The sequence below is a fragment of the Vulpes lagopus genome, chromosome 16 (genome assembly GCF_018345385.1).
Source record: "Vulpes lagopus strain Blue_001 chromosome 16, ASM1834538v1, whole genome shotgun sequence".
NCBI classification, from domain to species: Eukaryota; Metazoa; Chordata; class Mammalia; order Carnivora; family Canidae; genus Vulpes; species Vulpes lagopus.
Genome location: NC_054839.1, coordinates 10,026,897 through 10,048,596, shown reverse-complemented (window position 1 = coordinate 10,048,596; position 21,700 = coordinate 10,026,897). Strand labels below are relative to the sequence as shown.

The window sequence follows — 21,700 nt, the reverse complement described above, 5'->3', positions numbered from 1 at the left end:
ACTACCTTGGTCTAAAGCTACCATCATCTCCCCCACTAGCCATTGCAATAATGCTTGCTGTGTGGTTGCTGATTGTTGGGCTATCAGCTTTTGACTCACCTACCAGTGGGCAGGTAGAGGCAGTAGGGAGATTCTTATTAAACTATAGATTCCTGGGGCTCCCACAAGATCTATTGAATTGAAATATCTGGAGTCTGATCCAAGGAATTTACCTTTTCCCTCCTCTTCCCAGGTGATTCTTCTGAGTCCAAATATTTACAAAACACAGTAGCAGTGTACTTTTTTTATTCATTTAAAAAACCTACATGAAAAAGGATTGTCTTTCTCTCTGCTGTATCACTGGGTTAAGAAAATCAGATGAAATATTGATCTTGGGAGAACACCAGGGCTGACTGCAGCCCCAGATGCCTACATGTGGGTAACAGAAACATTTACAGCACCATTTTGGATATAATATTCTCATAAATGCCAGCCTTTTATAAGACAGCAATAATGGATCTTTGTACATTTTATGTATGTCATATACCTCATCATTCAGAAAAATCAATCAGACTAAAACTAGAAGTTTAACTCCCAAATTAACTTTAAGCATCCAGGCAAACTTTTTAATTTTACAGATGAAAAACTTGAGATGCAGAGACTGGGGCATGACAACACAGGTCCTAGCTGGATCTGGGATCCAGGTGATCCAGGAAAGCCCAGAGCTCTACCCACCATCAATCTCTTTTCCTTCTTCCCTCCTCTTCTTTTTCTTTTCTCCTATCAAAACTACATTCTGACTTCAACTCATCTTTATCTCTGCCTAAATGATGAATAATGCCCTTTCCCTTTCATCCTAAGTTTTTCTTCAGTGTTCCAAATTTACATTCAAACCATGTCTATGAAAGATTTTCTTAGTGTTTCAATGTCACAGGTTGTTTGAAAAAAAAAGTAGACTGCTCCTCACAGCTCAATAGACAGTTTATAGTCAGTCAAAATACACTTTTCCCAAACATCATATTGAACAAATTCTTTAACATAAGTATTTCCTTGTCAGTTTCTGTTCTGTGACCTTGTAGCCTGTGTCCTACCTTTGAGCAAATTGTTTATATCTGACATTAGATCTCTTGATATACACCTTCAAGGAATATATTATGATCATTATGACCACAAAAGAAATGACTGTTGTCATATCAAAGAAAGATTGCATGGGGAACATGTTCCTTCAGCATCAGAAATGTGGCTATTTACATTTCAGACAAGATACATTTTTGCCCCCCCAGGTGAAGTTATCTAACAAATTGAATATCGTTATTTGGATGGCAGGGGCTTATAAGAGTTATTTTCACTACAAATAGAGAAATATGCACCACAAGTCAAAATATTAGTGTGTTTTTCATTCAACAGAATTCATTTTTGAAAGATTTGAGCATTTTATTTCCTATCTTCTAAACCTACAGATCTTCAAGAAAATTGCTCTCTAATAGGCACTAGTTTACACCATGCAAACATTAAGTTGATCTTTTGAAAGTGGGTATAAGCTTAAAACAGATTACTTCATTTCCAAAACTTTAATCTTTATTACTTTTTTCTTTAAACCTGAGGTCAACTGAAGGTTTCCTTTTATAACACCTACCTAACTTACTTCAAAACTTTTTAGTTGAGTTAACCATGTTTGGCATGTTTTTTTTAATTTAAATTTCAAATGTTACATGTAATAAATTTTCAGAATCTTAAACATTCAGTAAATAATATCAAACTTTTTCCAGAATGTAATTTTCTAAGATTTTTTTTAAATTTGAGAATCTCCAAAGGAAAAGGATTATGTCTCAAATTATACTTCTTAATAATTGAAATGAAGTTTGTTCCCTAAGTAACAATTCCCTAAAGGTTTTCATCACATCATCATGCGTTTATACCTTCTTGTTAGAATAGGTGCCAGATCATATGATGAAAAATATCTGGCACATGGAAGTAGTATAGTGAAACAGTAAGCTAATGTGTCAGACTAATAATGCTCACATCCTGTCTTCTTTATTTACTACCTGGGAGACTGAACAGATTCTTCTTCTTTTTTTTTTCCAGATTTTACTTATTTATTTGAGGGAGAGAGACAGAATAACAGAGAGCACAAGCAAGGAGGAGAGGGAGAAACAGGTTCCCCACTGAACAGGGACCCCAACTCAGGGCTAGATCCTAGTACCCTGGGACCATGACTTGAGCTGAAGACAGATGCTTAACTGACTGAGCCACCCAGGCACCCCTATTCTTGAACTCTCTGTATATCAATATGTTCATTTTAACAGTGTTTGCTTAATAGGATTAGATAAGGTAAAACTGTGCAGTGCTGGGAACAGTGTTGGGCAGATGTACTATATAAATACTAGCCATTATTATTATATAAGTAGACTTATTATTTATATAGTATGGCAATTGTTATATGGTATTATGCTATATTATTATTTTAGCAGACACTCACTGTCAAATAAATGAATGACTACAGAAATATATTCTTTTTACTGAAATATTTGTAGTTCACATTTCATTACATTGAAATAAACAGAGCACTTGAACTATGGAGTATTAGTAAAGATTGGGAATCACATTTGGCTTGTATCTAAGTCCTTTTCCTACAAGATAGCTGAAGATTGTAAGGGCCTGGCCTAGGCAGTGGGGATCTCTCAGGGTAGGGGATGGGCAGATAGAGTGCATTTTAGTAGATTCTGGATTCAAAGCAAAGAGTCAAAATGGGAAGATGGGAAGAGAAGAAAGCCAACATCTGTAAATCAGAGAACCAAGCCACCAAAAGGGAGCATCAGATGCCCAGGAACTGGAAAACCAGGGAGGTGAGAGTAGTAAATAATTATTCAATAATAATCTTGAAGCTGTCACTGAGACAAATCCTGGGGTAGATGCTGTCACCCATAGCTAGCTCATGAGACCTGATTCCTGGGCTGCAGGCTTCACAGACTGCGTATTAGTGCCTTCCTCACTTCTATTCCTATTGTACTCCTTTGACTGCACTAAACATAACTTGTACTTGTATTTTCAGCAAAGACACACACTCAAGATGATTTCCCTTCCTTAAAAAAAAAAAAGTATACATGTGCAACCTCATCACAAAAAAAATAGAAAATACCTCCCTCAGTAGCAAAAATATAAAATAAACATTCACATGTCCCCTGATATCAACACATGTATCAGAGCATAACAAACAATGTAATAAAATCTTCAGTAGGAACAGACAACTAGAGGCTATGGCAGATGCTGCAGCTAATAATTTTTAGGCATCTCAAAGATTACCTGCGGGAAAAGAAAGAAACAAAAATAACAGAACAAATGTCAAATCAATAAAATTGAATTGTATCTGAATGAAAGCATCTCCAGAAAGTAATCTTTGTCTGAATCATATTTTTCCTAAAGTGGGGGACAGGGAATTCTAGCTGAATCTTGGTCTCGGAATGTTGAATATTCATCTTATGCAACAGAATGCGATTTGCATAATGTAGGGCCCAGGTCTATGTGCAGGAACACCCTTCAGGGGACTCAGATGAAGCTTCCAGAATAACAAGAACATTTTCCAGCTCACCGCAGAGGGAATCCGCAACTCAATTTCATTTTATTTGACAGGATTTCCCAGATTTGCTCCAGAAAATGCCCCAGAGAATATTTCTGCTTAAGTTGTGTGTGTGTGTGTGTGTGTGTGTGTGTGCGTGTGTGTGAGTCTGTATATACGTTTACATTTAGTTTTTTGATGGTAATATTTAGCAACAACAGAGTTTTAAAAAAATTATATGAAGATGACATGCAAACCCAGATAAGAGCATTTTTCTCTGAGGCACCATGAATTTAACCTGGTAATTTCTGCTCAGAGGACAGTGAAAAGAAATACTTTCATCTAGGTCCCTATTGCTTGGTCCTGTGGCAGAAATTACTTCTAACTACACTATAACATATAGATATAACACAGCTGAGTGTGAATTATTTGTAAATAGTAAATATTCCAGAATATGTCATATGGCTAAAAAGGTACTCAACTTCTAGTACACATTAACACACAACAAATAAGACTTGCTTAGACTTAAATACAATATACATTTTATATTAGAAGTATTTTCCCCAGTAAAACCTTAATACAACCTGAATTTCTATTTTTAAAAGAACTACACTCTTTAAATTTTCTTTTTTAGAATTCATGTTATTCTGCTTCTTTTTACAAAATAATCTTCTACTATAAACTCTCTAAGACAAGTACATTTCTAAAGAGAAATAAAAAACATTAACATCAATTCTTTTGAAATTACTCAATTTTCTACAAACTAGTTCATTTTTTAAAAATATGCAAATGCACAACTTTAAGAAGTAATATTACTCTTCTCTTTAATATACTGATATTATCAAACGTTGATGAATAATGAATAAATATATAGTATCATAGTATAGCATCAAGTATAGCATCATAGTAGAGATCAAATATTAAAGCAAAAATGGCAGAATCAATAGATACAGATACATTTCATTTTTGTTTTTGCTGCTACTGGTATTTTGCAAACATTGAATGAATAACCAATATCTTTGGCATGTTACTTACTGATGGGTAGAGGTAACCTTCTCCATTCATGGCTATATACAACCCTGTCTTCACTCCCTGGATGGCAACAACGCGCAGTCCCACTGGTATGAGGTTGAACAGTGCTGTAAAGATAAACATGGCCTGTCATGAATGGGCAGAGAGAAGCAAAAACCTTGCCATCACTTTTCCCTCCCTCTTTTCTTTTATTTAAAAAAATAATAATCTTTGTTACAAACTTCTTAGAAGTTCCAATTAACTTTTATTTCTCTCTTTATAATTAAAATGTTTCTGCAATGGGTAAAATTAGCACTTGAGCTTCATTTTGTACATCTTAACGGTCTGCTTATACCATTCCGAAGAACTGATAGAATAATAAACAGAATCAGGCCTGTAATCATGATTCCCATATCACAGTCTCTGACATCATTTGATACCAAAAGAAATCAGCTCTGAAGATTCTCAAAGAGTGGAATTTTTAAAAGTCCAAGTTGAATGCTTATTCTGGTCTTTCATGCAGAAAGTATGCTTTATCACTGCAATGTAGGACAGGCCAGAAGTTAAAAAGGTAATTCCAAAACGGAATTACTCTTGCTGAACCAATATGAGATGCCAGCAGAGCCCAGAAAAGATGTGCACCTGCCAATGTGCTCAATTTAGAAAGAACTAATCATACTGAATGGCATGCACATTTTAGAGAGACATTTTCTTTACTAATATCTCATAAAACTATAAAAATGAAAGAGGGAAAAGTGTTCAATTTACCCCATCTAAGGGATAAAAACTCATTTATATTTCCACGTTTCATCTCTTTCTTTATTGACAAGGAATGTATTTTTATATTTTTCACATAGTACAGAAAGCAATGTTATCATTGATGTTTTGAAAAACCTTAACATCCCTATAACAGGTTTCCATGCCAAGGTTATATGTTGGCTCTTCAGTAAGTATTCTAGCACCATTCTTAGTAATAACTGCTAGATGGTTTGGGGGACTTTATTATGGATGCACTTATAAGAGGACTGTTAATTATCCACAGTGTGGTTATCTGTTTCCATTCAAGGTCTTAATGGAAGATTAATTCCAAGCAACTGGACCAGCCCAGAATGGGCAACAACAGTACTGAAATGCTGAAGTAAACAAGTCAACAAAATACCTGAGGTCAAGTTCTTAACTATATTCCAAAAAAGATAAATAATTGTAAAAACATAGGCAACATTGACTTCAATTTATGGATCTACTTAGAACATAATTAAAAATGGACTTTATAAATTAGTTTCTATTTAATTCTGAGGCACCATATGTTTTCTCAGAATGAGGGGGGCCATTATACCCTCTCTTTCAATTATTACATGCTACTGATCCCAAGATCTCAAGATGTTTCTGATGAAAGGACATGGTGGCCATGGATGTAGATAATTATTCCTACAGGAATATTCAAGGAATGTATATGGTTAGGTGGATATTAGCTTTCACAATGCAAAATAACACTGGACCATCTTCCATGGGATTTTAGGGTCTCATTATGGAAGAATGAGGCTTATGCTTGCTCACTTCTATTACTTAAATAGTAAACATAAGTGGGAGTCATTGAGCAGTATGAGGTACTTGTGTCATTGTAACTCAGTATTCCTTCTTCATGGGAAAGGGCCACTGACCATTGCATTCTTAGCCAGAACACCTAAACTGTCCATTCTCCCTTATATTTTGAAAAGATGGGCACCATAGAACAATGCCTGATTGGTTTGCAAAAGTTTTGGAATAAAAACATAATTGTATGCCTCTCCTTGAAAACTATTCTAACTTAACCCTCTGAAACTTAATTATTCTAATCTTTATATACTCTTAATGGTATTTGTAGGTGCCGTATATTTGATATAGGCCAGTTGTTATACTTCTAGAAAGTAAGAACATCATGAAATCACCAAAATAATGTGACATGGAAAACAGAAAAATTATAGATGATAGTTTAAAATGACCATAAAAAAATTGTTTTTTTTTCCCTAAGATTTTTTGGGGACCTGAATTATAAAATGTTAGTTATTATCATTTACAGAATGATAATACAAAGTGAATCCATATAACCACTGTCATGTGGGAGGTCATTCAGAGCTGACCATAATGAATCCATGGTGTTAATTATAACTATAGATATCCACATTAATTGAGACATCATTATATTTTTCCATTCCTTTTGTATTTTATATAATTATAAAGCAATGTTTACAAAGCCTAGGGGAGTTAGAATAATAAGATGTACATGCTACTTTGTTTATATTTGTGGAATACTCTAGTTTTCCATATAATAGTGATTTTCAACCCTGGCTATACTTTAAAACTAGCTGTATTCATAAAAGAGGACAGCCATGCCCAACCACAGACTGACTAAATTAAATAAGAATTTCTGGAGATGGGGTTAGGGTTTAGAGCATAAGGATTTTTTTTAAGTTCCTCAAATGACCCAGAAGTACAGCTGAAGTGAAAACCACCATCCCAAGATGGTGCAGAGGTGATAAATGTGAGTGGTGGGCAATTTTTTACACATTAAATTATCAGGCCTGGAATTCCTAAGGTGAGAGGAACTGGTTCATGTGAAATTTTAATATTGCTATAGTTACTAGCAATAACTACTATAATTTTATAGAAATTGATATTTCTATAGTCCTATTCTGCTCGTAGCATTTATTAAGTCTGGTAATGGAAGTATTGAGTTTAAGAGCACAGGAAAACCTCATAGCATCCCCAAAAGCCAACTGGGGGAAAAGAAAACCACCTCTTAATCAAATGCCATAGTTCATAGTAATGGTAACATTTAGTAGGTAGATGGGAAGCTCGAATAATTTTAAACAAGTAACACCCTTGAAAATAAGTATGGTGATGAAGTAATCTGGATACTCACTTCTTCTTGTTAAAGATCTTTCCAGAAGACATGGAAACCAATAAACACTCAAGTTGCTACAGTATCTTCTCTATTAGAACCAATCATCCATTATCAAACATCGTCTTGCCATCTTTCCTCCCAGAGATTTCTAGATCTGAGGCTAGAAAGCCCTGGGAAGACTTTAGTATGTCAGGTTCACCTGCCTGTTGGCCATTCCCTCTCTTTTCAACTCATCTGAAAATTTTGGCAAAGGCAACTTAGTTGGGTGGTTCTGACTTTACCTAGTTCTAAATAAGCTCATGTTTAGTTGTGGGAGATGTATACAACTCAAATCACAAAGATTTGAAGGTTCAAGCCTCAGTTTTGTCATTTGGTAATTTTTAGGGGGGCATCATGGTGACTTTTAGGTTATTTCTCATTTCCCCTACTTACAGATGGTTAATCTTTGTTTTATATTCAAAGAATTATCAAAAATCTGCAATACATCTGTGAATTGATACATCACACACTTCCTCAAATGAAAGGACTGTGCTCCCATTAGGACTTGCCTGCCGGCATCTCTAGTGCTCCCTCCCTTTTTATAGAATACTATTCACAGCTTATGATTTTCTCAAGATTCCTAAGACTGCTGTACTGAACCAAAGAAAAGGAAATAATCTTAAATTCCACCTAAAAACAGTGTGGTTTTCATTTACAAATATGATGGCAACAAAAGTAGTGTTAATTAGTAATTTCCCATTGCTTTTATAAAGCTGCTATAGTCCTGCCAAGTTTTATTAAATTTTATGGTCATACAATTTTTATAGCCTTTTGAGGAGAGAATCTTTATCATACCCCATTTTGCTCTCTTCTGCTATGTCTTTGCAAATGTTGAAATGGTAACAAAATTAACCTAACTAGTTAAACATGAACATAAAATGCCAACAGAACTTGTAAGTAAAGAAGCTATGGGCCAGTTATTGCACAGGAATGCAAGCCCCAAGAGTGTGGGTGCTATAACTTGGTTCTGGTTTGCTTGTACACAGGAACTCCTCATTCCTCATCAGCACATAGGGGGATTAGAGAGGATTTCAAGTGTTGCCCCAAGATTCTTCTTTCTTCTAATGCAGCTATGCAGCAGGAGAAAAGCCTCACACATTTATAAAACAGAAGATTGTGTATCTTTTAGTGTCTCAGCTTTCCAGTTTAGTGTTAAATATTCTTCAGATAACCAGATATAATTACGTGTGTGCATTTAATGCCTACATCTGCACTTTCACAGTGTAGAAAATATCGTGCTGCTTATTGAGTTCTGAAGTAATATGCTATAAAAGATGGTGTCTACCTAACAATTCTTAATTCAATATTGATTTCCATCATTAAAAACAACTAACTTGTTTGGCATTACAAAAACCAAAGAAGATAGGAAAAAATACATAAAAACTTTGAAGGAAATTATTTGTTCTGAGAAGTTCAACTAAACATCATTTCCATATAGCTATGGTTTATTTCCTTTCTTAAAAACCTGGTCATAAGGCATGGCCTCAACTTCTAAGTCAGAATGTCTTAATCTTACAATGATCAGAGTTATGGAAAACTAGTGCTCATGCTCCACTGGACTTTGTTGAAGGAAATCAGAGAATATTGAAGACACCAGCACTTACAAGTCTCAAGAGTCCATGACCCCCACAAGAATAAGACATAAACGAAAGAGAGTGCCTTTTGTCAAAGAATGGGTAGGAGTTAAAGATAGGGAGAAGAAAATGAGCAGACATGCATGTATTAGCTTGAACTAGAAGAAACTGACATCTTTTATAGATCAAAGATAGTCAAGGACTTATACTTTTAAAAAGTTCAACCTAATAGCAAAATCCCAACAACTAAACAATGGTTGACCTCAGTCTTATGAGTAAAAATAACTTCTTTCTTCCTTGTGTTTGAACTGCTTTACCTTCTCTTCTTCTAAATCGAAGAAGGAAATAAACAACAATGACAGAGAATCAATGAACAAATATGATAGAGAAACGTTTAAAAGGACAAAAGGACACAAAGGGAGAAAAAGATTAGAAATTTAAAAGGAGGAAATGCAAACAGAAAAATTTTTAAATTGAAAGAAAAATTTAAAATGAAGCAAATTCCAAAATCTAAAAAGTAAATGCAATGGCTAGAAAAATATTGACATTTCACATAGTAACAACAAATGCAAAAACAGTCTCCTTTATTAGCTATTGTCAGTGCTATTGAAAATTTGATTACTAAAATTTGAAGCAGAAAGTACCTATAATTTGGTCTTGTGTATTCAAATCCTCCCTTCTTTTCATGGAATGATGCTCTATATATGAAGGGTAAATGTTAAATGGGTGAAAAAATTCATATCCATTCCTGATCCACTAGTAATATGTGAATAAATATGTCCAATAAAATCAGTTTTTGCTTTTCATTAATTCTCCTGAGAAGTAGAGAGTGTCTATTTTAGAACTGATGTGCTAAATTAAAAGGAATCCAGTACTAGTATAAATAGAAAATGGGAAAGGAAAAAACAGACAATTGGATAAGGAGGGACACTAAAATGAAAATATGAATAAAAGATATATATTTAAAAACAGTAAAATGAAGAGACACCAATAAAACCAGGGTCAATGGCTTTTCAATTTAAGACAAGTCATCACAGACCCAATTCTGTAAAGTAGTTAAACATTTTGTACAATGTATTTAAAGGCATAGAGCCTTCATGTCCTCTCTTTAAAAAAGAGATACTAATTTTTCCTGTTGAATGCAAAGAATTTGAAAAATTACATTTCTGTGATTTGAAACAACTAATCCTTATAGCTCTTGAATTTCCACAGTTACCATTAAAAACCTACAGGCCTAATAAAAATATCTCCAAAGGAAACATGGATTCATCTTTCATCTAAATGCACTAGTGTACTTACTTTACTTTTATGAGATAAAAGGAACAAGAATGCTGGGTCTGATGATTGTTTTAAGGAAAAAAAAGAAAGAGAAACTAATTATCTTACAACAACAGGCTTCTGGTGTTGCTCTGTTCCTGTTTTCATCCATGTGGTCTAAGTAAAATTATGACTGGCCTTCTAGCGTGTAACATTTGTAAAAATGAACCAACGTAACAAATACTTGTAAATGTAGTTTAAAATTTTTGTAGCAGCGTATCTTCTACCAACTGTGTTAGCGGGTGGCCTGAGGTTGTCACTTACTAGAATTAGTGCTGTCATCCTTGGTTCCATCGAGAGCTCCATCGGGGTGCATTTGCAAGTAGTAGCCTTGCCTGCAATATAACCTGGTCACTATACCCTTGAGCTGGGGATCTGAAAGGCAAACATAGTTATCATAAGCCTCACAACGTGTCACAATAGAGTTTTTTATTTCTTTTTCTGATTCTTTTCTTTCTTTTTCAGAAGAGGGCATTTGATAGAAGTAGCACCTTTTATTCTATGTCTCCCAGATTCCTCTGTACTTATCAAACCTGGTGCATAGTAATCATAGAAGGTCATAAGCTGCATTTGGCAGCTGCAGAAAATGGGTCATTTTATAAAACTAATGTGAGGATTTCAATGATTAATCAAAAACAATTAAGCTACTTGATCTATTGGTTTAATTATTAGTTAAGTCCTAAACTAATTGGTTTAATAGTTTAATATCATTCAGGATGAATGTACAGGAGTTTTTGCACACTTCTGGCTCTAAGAAACCTTTTAAAGGCTTTTAAATGGATTTTTCTTTTTACTTAATTTGACAAGTAATCCCAAAAGGTGAAAAATCTGTATTTTTTTAATCAAACTAATATTTTGATATGCATTCTTAGAAAAAGCCCTCTTGTGGAGAGTGTTTCTTTGATGTCTAAAGGGTTACTCTAATGGGTATGGAAGCATCTGGTACTCATGCATGACCCATGCATTTTCCATGAAAATGGAAAAGTTGATTTCTGAGCTCAGGGTAAGGCACAATAACAAACCTATGCTGTGAGGTCAGTTCTGTGGCCATAATCCAGACAAATTAGACATATTAAACAGATTTATATCTAAAAATGAGAATGAAATTATAAAATATGGATTTGATTCTTAACCAAAAAGGCAAAAGATAGAGGACAGTGTAAGTTTATTAAAACAAAAAGGGAAATATGGTAACAGACTTCTCATCTGATGATTCATTGAAAAGATAACCATTCAAGTGACCCAGGCTTCGCAAAGGACCAACAGTTGTACCTTTGAATATAAATATTTATATGTGGCTTTTCAAAGGCCATCCCCATCTCATGACTAGATTTGATGTTGGACATCACAGTTCTTGCCATGGCAACTGGCACCTCTCCAGAACTGCTGAATGAGACATGCAAATGCAATCAGATCATACTAACAAAACATTAGAATGGTATAGAATGATGAAGGCTACTACCTAGTAATTGACAGAAAATTTGTGGATTTGCCAACAGGTGAACACACACAAAAAATACACATGCCAAAAAAAAGCTGTTCCAAACCAGAACACCGTTAGCTTTTTGTTTAATCCTCAAAAATTTAAAAGAAAATGCCAATATCTATTGTTTTGTACATATGCTATAACCAATCATTTGAAAAGTGAATTTATGGTACACAGATTTTCTTCAAAGATTGAATGAGAGTGAAGAAAATCTGGGGAATAATGCATGAACACCACAGTGTCACATCAATGTGACTAAATATAATAGAGTGTAGATGCTTCTAGAAGACTAGGATAAAAAAAATCTAAGTGATTATTGGGATTGTCTGACATATGTTCCTTATTCTGTAGTATACACCTTTAAAAATTAGTATACAATTCTAAGATATGCTTTAGTGGAAAAATTACTCTTGCATCTTAGTCTGCCCATCACTCAGTAAAATTTGACTGGGCTACCAACCCTCTAAAGTATTGAGGATTTCTTTAATTATTTATGCTGCATTGTATTTATACTCATCACTGAAGATAAATAGCATGGAAAAGAAGAGGACAAAGGTAAAAAGGTGGGTTCTTAATTGCCATGAAGACATACAGAGGATTTCAGGGATTGACAATTCTTCTGCAAAACCTTTATGTTCTGAATTATTTATTTTTAATAATTTTACATTTTAGCTTACTACATCTTCTGGACTTTAATTAAGTAGGTCAGGCAAGGCAGTACAAGACACATAACCCCCACAAACTCCCTCACACTTAAAGAGAACACTTATTTTTTTTTCTTTTTCTATGACCAAAAAGACAAGGGATAATAAGTATCGATAATGATGTGAAGAAGGAACCCTGTTAACTGTTGGTGGGAATGCAAACTGATGCAGCCACTATGGAAAACAGTATGGAACTTCCTCAAAAAATTAAAAATTCAACTACCAACTCAGTTGATCCAGCAATCCCACTTCTGGGTACATAGCCAAAGGAAATAAAATCAGGGTCTTAAAGAGATATCTGCACCCACATATTCATTTCAGCATTATTCACATTAGCCAAGATATGGAAACAATCTAGGTGCCCATCAGTGAGTGAGTGGATGAGGAAAATGAGTATCTATACACAACAGAATATTATTCAGCCTTCAAAAAGAGGGAAATTATGTCATTTGTGACAACATGGATGAAACTAGAGGTCATAAGGCCAAGTGAGCCCTACCTGCCCACATTCTCATTTCTAAGAAGGAAGTATAAAGAAAACAACGGAACTGTGTTTTTGAGTTCTCACTTAATTTCAAAGAAATGAAACCAAATTGGTTTCTATGTACCTAGTTTCACATTATTTGATGTTGTCTTTTTAGAAACCATAATAACATTGATTGTGCTTTTCTCAGGTGCCAGGCACTGTTCTAAGTACATTGCAGGATTAAGTCATTGAACTCACCACAACTTACTTAATGGGAAGCCCGCTTTGAAGCTGAGCAAGTGGAGACAGAGCAATGGAGTAATTGACAAAAAGCACAAAACTGACAAGTGTCCAGTTGAGGGTTCGAACATGATCCTCCCCGGCTAACCAGTAAACTACATGGCTTTTGGAAGTTGAACAATTGACCTAAACCATCTTAAAAACCTAAAATAAAATTCAAAGACAATCTTGTTTTTTCTCTTTTAAACTAAGTTTTTCAGGATTAATCACAATTATATATAAACCCAAATCCTGCATACTTGGAGCTGAATCTGTGATTTAAAACAATAACATGAAGCTAAAATCAAAATGCTTGAAAATCTCTTCTATGATCTGCCCTACTTTGCCATTGGCCACATCTCCAATAAATCTGCACCTGTGAAACCCTCACCAAAGTTGCAGATCTAATACTGTAGTCTTCAACTCATCTGTGTCACTCTCCTTCCTTGTACTTGCACCCCTGACTTCATGACTCATGTGAACTGTCTCAGCCGCTCAAGATCACCACCGTGCTTGCCTTTGTCATTCCACTTAAACAGTTGCCCACTTCCTGCAGATGCTGTCTTCACAATCTTGCTCACTTTCTATTTTCACTGCTGGCAGCACTTCAGCCCCTTGTAACCTCTCTTAGGTAGTTATCCCACCTACCGTGTGCCTGTTCCAATCTAGCAGAAAAGGAAACATGCAGTGGCTCTGGCCATCCACTGAACTATTCACAATGCCCTGCAGCAGTGGGGCCCCATCTTATCTGCCCAGCTTTGTTTTCTACTACTCCACGCCATCCCCTGCACATAGCCCAGGCTAGGTCACTGCTGGCTACCTACAAATATCCCATAATCCCCCACATTTATCCCATCCCCTTAACCTTCTCTGTCTCAGATATTCTCACCTGCATAAAGATGCTTCCTTGCACACACATCCACATGCATAAATCTTTGCATATTTTACTCCTTTTCCTCCTTCTCAATTTCAGCTCCATCAACTTTTCCTCTGGGGCATTTTCCTGACACCTCAGATGAATTCAGACTCCTCCCTTGAACACTTTTATGGCAGCATTCTTCATAGGCATTACTCATTTTTAAAACATCAAAATTATTTCATTTTGAAATGTTTTTAATACATTTAAAGTTACAAGAATTAATTCAACCTATATCTATGTACCCACCATGGAGGTTAACAAGTGTTAGTATTTTGCTTTATAATTCATGGTTTGAATTTCACATTTATTTGTGCAATTGTATGATTGATCTCTTTCTCCAAACTGTATTGTAAGTTTCATGAAGGAAATAGAAATGTATAATATTGCTTACCATTACATTCCTGGGGTCTAAATAAATAGGACCTGGGCAAATATATATATTTTAATGAATACTGACTGGGTTAGAGTGTAATTTATCTAGTAATCTCATATATTGCTAATAAGAGTGCCAATCAGAACAACAACATGAAATCCAGGATGGTAGTAAAGCCTAAAAAGTGTCCAAAACGTTTTTTTAGTTGTGCTTTCCAGACTTCTAACTCAAAAATAAATCTTTGGTGTTATAAACTTTTTTGCAATGACACGTGTGTATATAAATAAAATGAGTATGACTATTTGAAAAATACTATAAAAATACATGGGAAAGAATACACCAAAATGTGAAATATAAATATATTTTTCTGGTTACTAGAATACATATTTTTCAACATTTTATTATTTTAAAAATTTCCTAAATTTCATAATGAAAATGAAGATTTAATATTAGTGCCTTTTGACAAAAGATGGGTAAAAATAACATTTCAATGTGCAAATAATATTGCATACATATATACAAATATCCTAAATGCATATTACTGTTGTAGATTAACTGATGCCCCAAATTTTCAAGGATTCCACTTATTAGTTTCTCTTTGTGCTTAGTCACATATCCATAAAACCTTCACTATAATCCTCACTTATAAAATTGGCTATTGTGCAATGAGGCCATTTATAGCTCGAGGTCACTTTCAAATAATTAAAAAAGAAGACAAAAAAAAAACTTTCCTCAAAGGCCAAGAGTACAAAGCCAAATAATCATAACAGATACAAAACAAAAGAAAATGAGACAATTTTCCTGAGAAAACAACCACATCAGTTGTATGTGGTCAGGCAATGGTATGATTAATTTTCTAGATCTACTGTGTAGAGGAGAAAAACCCTACATATTCTCACCCTACAGCAAGTCTCAACTTCAGCCTAATATGTGCTGGACAGCTCACTTACACATATTGATATCAGTAAGATATCTCACATGACTGCCAGAATGGAAAGGACCCTGTCTGGGCAGCTGCAAGAGAAGCACTAGTCTCTCAAAAAAGAACATCTACAGTGGGCTGTCTCACCCCAAAGAGGAGGGAAAGGCAATGGATTGCAGTATGTGAAGATCCAATACTGGAACTTCCTGTTTAATCGTCATCTCCAAAAACGAAAAACAAAACAAAACAAAACAAAACAAAGAAAAACAACTAAACTTTGTAAATACTTAACATAAGCTGACTTCAGAATCTTCAGGGTCACATATCATATGAGGTCCTTGAAGTACCTGAGGCAGGTTGGGCACCCTATAATTCTGAGGGGTTGGCACCATGACCTTGGCTGCAGTCATTGTTTCCAATGAGTGATTTGCAATATGCTGAAGTTTATACCTTCTAGGTTAAGAAGGTATATAAATTACATTATCTAGTTTAACTAATGTTGATATATTTTAGGGGGAAAAATCCAACAGACAGTATGGATTAATGGTGATACTCAAAGAAGAAAACTTAACACCAAAAAAACCCCAGCAAAGATGACAAATCCTCTACATGGTTTATAGGGTTAAAAACAAGTACACAAATATGGAACAAAAGCAATGATGACCTCCCTATCTATTCAGATCTAACATGAAGTCAGCCAAAAGTGTTCGAAAATGTTAGGACATCTACTGTGATAAAAACAGAACATCACCCCAAATGAATAGTATGCCTTGAGATATAAAACAGTTAAAAAATTACATATATGAAACAAGCTTATAATGAGGTACATGTTCTTTTTTTCATTAAACTAATAGGATAAGAGGGTTTGGTGACATTCTTCTAATGAATGTTAAATAGAAGCCAAGGATTTTGTTTTTAGTACTGATATATATGAAACCCCTACAACCTCAACTGTCAATTAATAACTAAAGAAAAATAAATACCTGAAATCCCACACCTACAGTTTAGCTAGCTAGCCATGTAAAAAAATGCAAAAATATTTCTCAACCCATAAAACTGTTAGAGTTCCTTATTCTTTTCTAAAGTACTTATGAATTCAGAATATTTACTCTGCTTAAGAAAATATGAAAACTATGTCTTAATTATCCTTTTTCCTTCTGTTTTCTCTTTCATTATACTTACCCTATAACACATTTTACTCGAATGTTTTACTAAAAATGTTTTGAGGGTACTCCTTGTCTGGAACTCCATACTAACCATACACTCTGACATTAATTAAAATAGAAATAATGAAAGCTAATGTGCATGTGTTTCAAGAAAAAAATGTTTCATAATATAATGAGCCTCAACACTCGAAACTGAAAGAAATGCAAATCAGTTCAACTGCCTTCAGATACAAGGAAAAATATATCCAACATTTTTAATTAAAACAATCACTCTCTCAGAAGCGGGTTCATTTAAATCAATCACTGTCACAAATTGTTTTCATGCAATGTGCAGACTGACAAAAGAGAAATCAAGATAATCCTTAGAGTGATGGAGATATTTTTAATCATTATTTAAATTGAAAAATGCACAATATGGCATGTGTTTTTATATAGCAACTATAAAATTGTAGATACATCACACACACCATGTTTGTTTACACATAAATCTCGGTACTAGTTGGTTATCAGTGAAGGTTCTTAAATGTCACTCCTCTATTAGCTATGGAAAAAAAATCACATGTTATTTACAGGGTAAAAAGCAACTTTTGGAATAGACATTTTTGTGGCAGAACTAATGAGATTTTGGCACTCCTAGTTGCAGAAAATAGCATTGTGAATAATTTACCCAAAGCCATAAATTATCATATAATTCAGCCATAAAAATAAACCATATCCAGGAGCTCTTCCAAAGGGCTGAGAAAAAAGGTGGGGTGGGACATTAGGAAAATGATAAATAAACTAAACTTATGAAAAAACCTCTATATCTTTTTGTTAGTGCTTTACCTAGGATGACATTCAATTTCCCCTGGAAATTGCCCCCATGCTACGTCGAGGGTCCATCCCTCTAGAAACCATGTTTCAGCTAGTTCAGAGTGGTACCAATCCACCATCCCAATCCAATGCATTACTATTTTTGTTCAATTTTAACTGTTGATTCTACAGCCTAGAACAGCCTATATCTAGTGCCTAACATAATCTTATGCCTATATGCACTAGAGATATAATTTTGCATTAAAAAAACCCAAAAAACAAAAAAACAGTTCTTGTCCTCAAAGAGCTGGCTCTCTACTGAGAGGGATAAGAAAGAATGTATGATATGGTTTTATGCCAGTTAGTCATGTGTGGAATTATTGGGTTTATGTGTATTCCTGCCCAGCAAATACTAAAGGGATTATAAATCCCTTGATAATTTGCATCGTATGTTATTCAAAGTAGCCTATTACTCTGCTTTGCACATAGCAGCTGTTCAACAAATATCTAATACTGAATCTATTCTTTGAAAGAATCTATATGTAAGCCCTAAATGGCATTCAAGGCAAGATGCATTTTTGTATCCTTTTTTTTTAAAAAGATTTTATTTATTTATTCATGAGACACACAGAGACACAGGCGGAGGGAGAAGCAGGCCCCCTGCAGGGAGCTGGATGTGGGACTGATCCTGGAACTCCAGGACCATGACCTGAGCTGAAGGCAGGTGCTCAACCGCTGAGCCACCCAGGTGTCCCGCATTTTTGTATCCTATTTAAGAATTGGAGGAGTAGAACATGCCCTGATAAAGATAAATGTAGGTTTTGAAATGGAAACACCAATAATTAAAAAATTTTTTTTACAAAACTGTCTTGGTAAAAAAAAAAAATCCCTCTTAGTAAAGTATATTAAGGAAACAACAGTGAGTAGAATCTCTTCTCGAGGAAAATACCTGAAAGGATGACTAAATGGAAGGCATCCCATAATATCCTGTTCAATATTTGACCCACAGCTCCAAAAAACAGACAGATCTAATAAGATTCCTGGAATTCCTAATGCAGGGTTGAACTCTCACTAGCTTTCTGAATATTCAGTGTCTACAAGCTCCTAAAGGAAACACATCTTTAGAGCTCAGTTAAAAGCAACTCCTTCCAATAGTATTTTCCAATGAGGTTCTCTAATTGCAAGATTCTAACATATTAGAAACACATTGGAAGTCCTGTAGCCCCAACATAATTCAGCATTGGACAATAAAATGGCAAAAAAGTTGGATCTACTGTTTCCCTTTATTTATTCATAACTTATAAAGATGAATAATTATAAGACATTGTGTTTGTTGGTTTGCTAACTTACTCCTTCTAAATTGCAATTAAAAATAAATTATCAATGTTAATTATATAGCTGCAAAAGACAATATTAAAAATTCTTGTGCATATTTAAATAAGAAGAATATGTGGGATGCTTGGATGGCTCAGTCAGTTGGGCATCTGACTCTTGATTTTGGCTCATGATCTCATTCATGGTTGTGAAGTCAAGCCTCGAGTTGGACTCTGCACTGGGTATGGGGACTGCTGAAGACTCTCTTTCTCCCTCTCCCTCTGCCTCTCCCCCCTTGCATGTTCTTCCTTTTATCTCTAAAAAAAAATGAAAAGGAAAAAAAAATGTGTGCCCTTCAATGATGCTTGGGATTCAAGCCAATCATTATTACTATTACATCTAAAGAAAGCTTTGCTAATAATATATCCTGTCACAGATTCCTAATTTATGAATTACTTCATTTCCTCCTGGCCAGAACACATACATGCATATGCAAAGAATCAGTTTTCTCTGTCTCATTCAGTGTGCTGATGTGTCATTCTGTGTGGCATCTGCAACACTTACCAATACGAACACATGATTCATGTTCAGATTCTTCATCAATGATATCAAATACTGAAAGAAACTTAACACTGCTTTGAGGATATTTTGTACCAACTTCTTTTTGTTAGTGTAAGTATCAGGATCCACCATGCTGCTAGCTGACTGAGGGTATAATATTTCCTCAATTGTTGAGCAAATAGTTGAGTATTCTACTTAATTTTTCAAATGCTATTGTCATAGGAAGAGTGGAATCTGAGATCCTTCATTTTAGTTGCTAGCTAAATGATACTTCCTTTTTTAAGTCTAAATATACATTTTATTATTTGTGTTCCTAATGGTGTTCTCAGATAAGTATCTCAAAGGAGTGTCCAAAATCCTTGCAATATTTTTGCAACAAGTACAATTACTAAGTATTTCTAGTTAAATTTCCAGAATATTCCAAGCTTATTCAGTTAGTCTCCAAATGTTCAATGATAACTTTTTATTTCTTAATTAAAAGAGTTTTTTAAATTAAGAAAACCATGATTGACAATAACTGCTACAAACCTCCTTTGGAATTCTGAAATAACTCACTGCCATCTTGAAATATTGACAGGTTGGAAGTTGAACTTATGATACTTTGTTCACAATAAAAAGACACACACACACACACACACACACACACGCCAAATAGCAAAGCACGGGGGAAAAAGTTTTACTTTGCCATTTAAATGGACAAAATCACGTTCTTTAATTTTGATAATCTTTTCACTTTATGCTACTCAACCAAAAAGCCATTTTATACTTACTATGAGATAAAATACAATGCATATTATAAATATTAATCATGCCTCTCACTATGTTCTTTTTTTCACTATGTTCTTCATAAAGTTAGAGGCTAATCAAATGTAACCAAATGGCTTGAGGAACATAGGCCTAAGAGTACTCTTAACATTTGCTAATATTTTATAATCAAATACTATCATAATGAACAAATTTCAATGCTGGAATTATAACTGAAAAAGAATGTGAATGTTATGTGAACCATAAGCCATAATCTGAGAGAGCTTAATAATTCTTTAAACTGAAGGGTCTCAGACTTTTTAAAAAGTGACTTCAACATCTGACCAAGATAAACAGGGACCAGAAGTCACTTTTTTTAAAAATGACTTCAACATCTGACCAAGATAAACAGGGACCAGAATCATTTCACATGAAACAATAAAAAATTGACATATTGAATTCTGCAAGATACTGGACAGCCCCTGAGTTATGAGAAAGAAAAGAGGTGAGTCCTAATTCCTGAGAAATATTCCAGGGCATGGTGAAGGGAGGAGAGCTCAGTGGACTTTCTAAATTGAGGAGATTGAGCTGAGAGTCCAGAAAGACCAAAGTAGATGGTATATAGTGTATTAGAGAAGAGAGAGCTGCTGAAAGAGAAACTTCCAAGATCTGCAGAAAGTTTCCATGAGAATTCAGCTCTGTCCTTGTCAGCATTTTATGTAAGGAAGCTATCCCAGGCTGAGGAAAACCATCTGAGAAGACTGGAAGTAGTATTGCTTCAAAAGCACACAGGACTGGAAATATTACCTCAGTCAGCTGTGCAAAGACTTGAAGTGACAACATGTATGTTTAACTGGCATCTCCAGAAGTTAGTATCAAGAAATCGGGAAAAAAATTTGAAGAAACAATGGCTGAAAAATTCCCAAATTGTTAAAAAGTATAAAACCAAAGATCCAAAGAGTTTAATAAACTCTAAAGACAGGAAAAATGACAAAAACTACATCAAGGCACATCTTACTAAAAGTACTCAAAGAATGATAAAGAAACAATCTCTTTTTCTCCCAGAGGTAGGAAAAACACATTATATACAGAAAGGGCAAGAAAGACAGCAGATATTTTATTTGTAACAATTCAAGGAAAAAGACAGTGGAGCAATAGCTTCAATGCACTGAAAGAAAAAAATATCCTAAAATCCTAAAACAGTGAACATATCTTTCAAAAACAAAGGAAAAATAAAGAAGTTTTTGGACATACAGAAGAGGAGTGTATCATCAGATGGATTTCATTGCAAAAAATGTTGAGAGAAGGTCTTCAGAGACAAAGAAAATGATACCAGATAGAAATAAGGACCTTTTCTAAGGAATAATAAGCACTACTGATGGTAATACACTACTGATGGTCAATACATATATATTTTTTGTTATTCATATCTCTTTAAGAGATAATTGACTGTTTAGGCAAAAATAATAATACAATGTGGGGTTTATAACATGTAAAAGTGAAACATATGATGACAAGCAGGAGAAATGGAAAAACACTATACGTACTTGAATATACAACATATATGCTATTAGAAAGACCCCATATTTGGTTTAATGCTCTGATAATACCATC

The 21,700-nt window shown here is 34.5% G+C and overlaps 1 protein-coding gene across 3 annotated transcripts in view; it reads right to left on the bottom strand.

Moving 5' to 3' along the window:
- FGF14 (fibroblast growth factor 14) overlaps positions 1-21,700 on the bottom strand; it is a 620,647-nt gene that overhangs the window by 118,018 nt on the left and 480,929 nt on the right. For all 3 annotated transcript variants that reach the window (XM_041731271.1, XM_041731273.1, XM_041731272.1), the window contains 2 exons: positions 10,625-10,735; positions 4,571-4,674 (listed from right to left, as the gene is read on the bottom strand). In XM_041731271.1, coding sequence (XP_041587205.1) covers positions 4,571-4,674; positions 10,625-10,735 — 215 coding nt within the window. The remainder of the gene's footprint in view (positions 1-4,570; positions 4,675-10,624; positions 10,736-21,700) is intronic.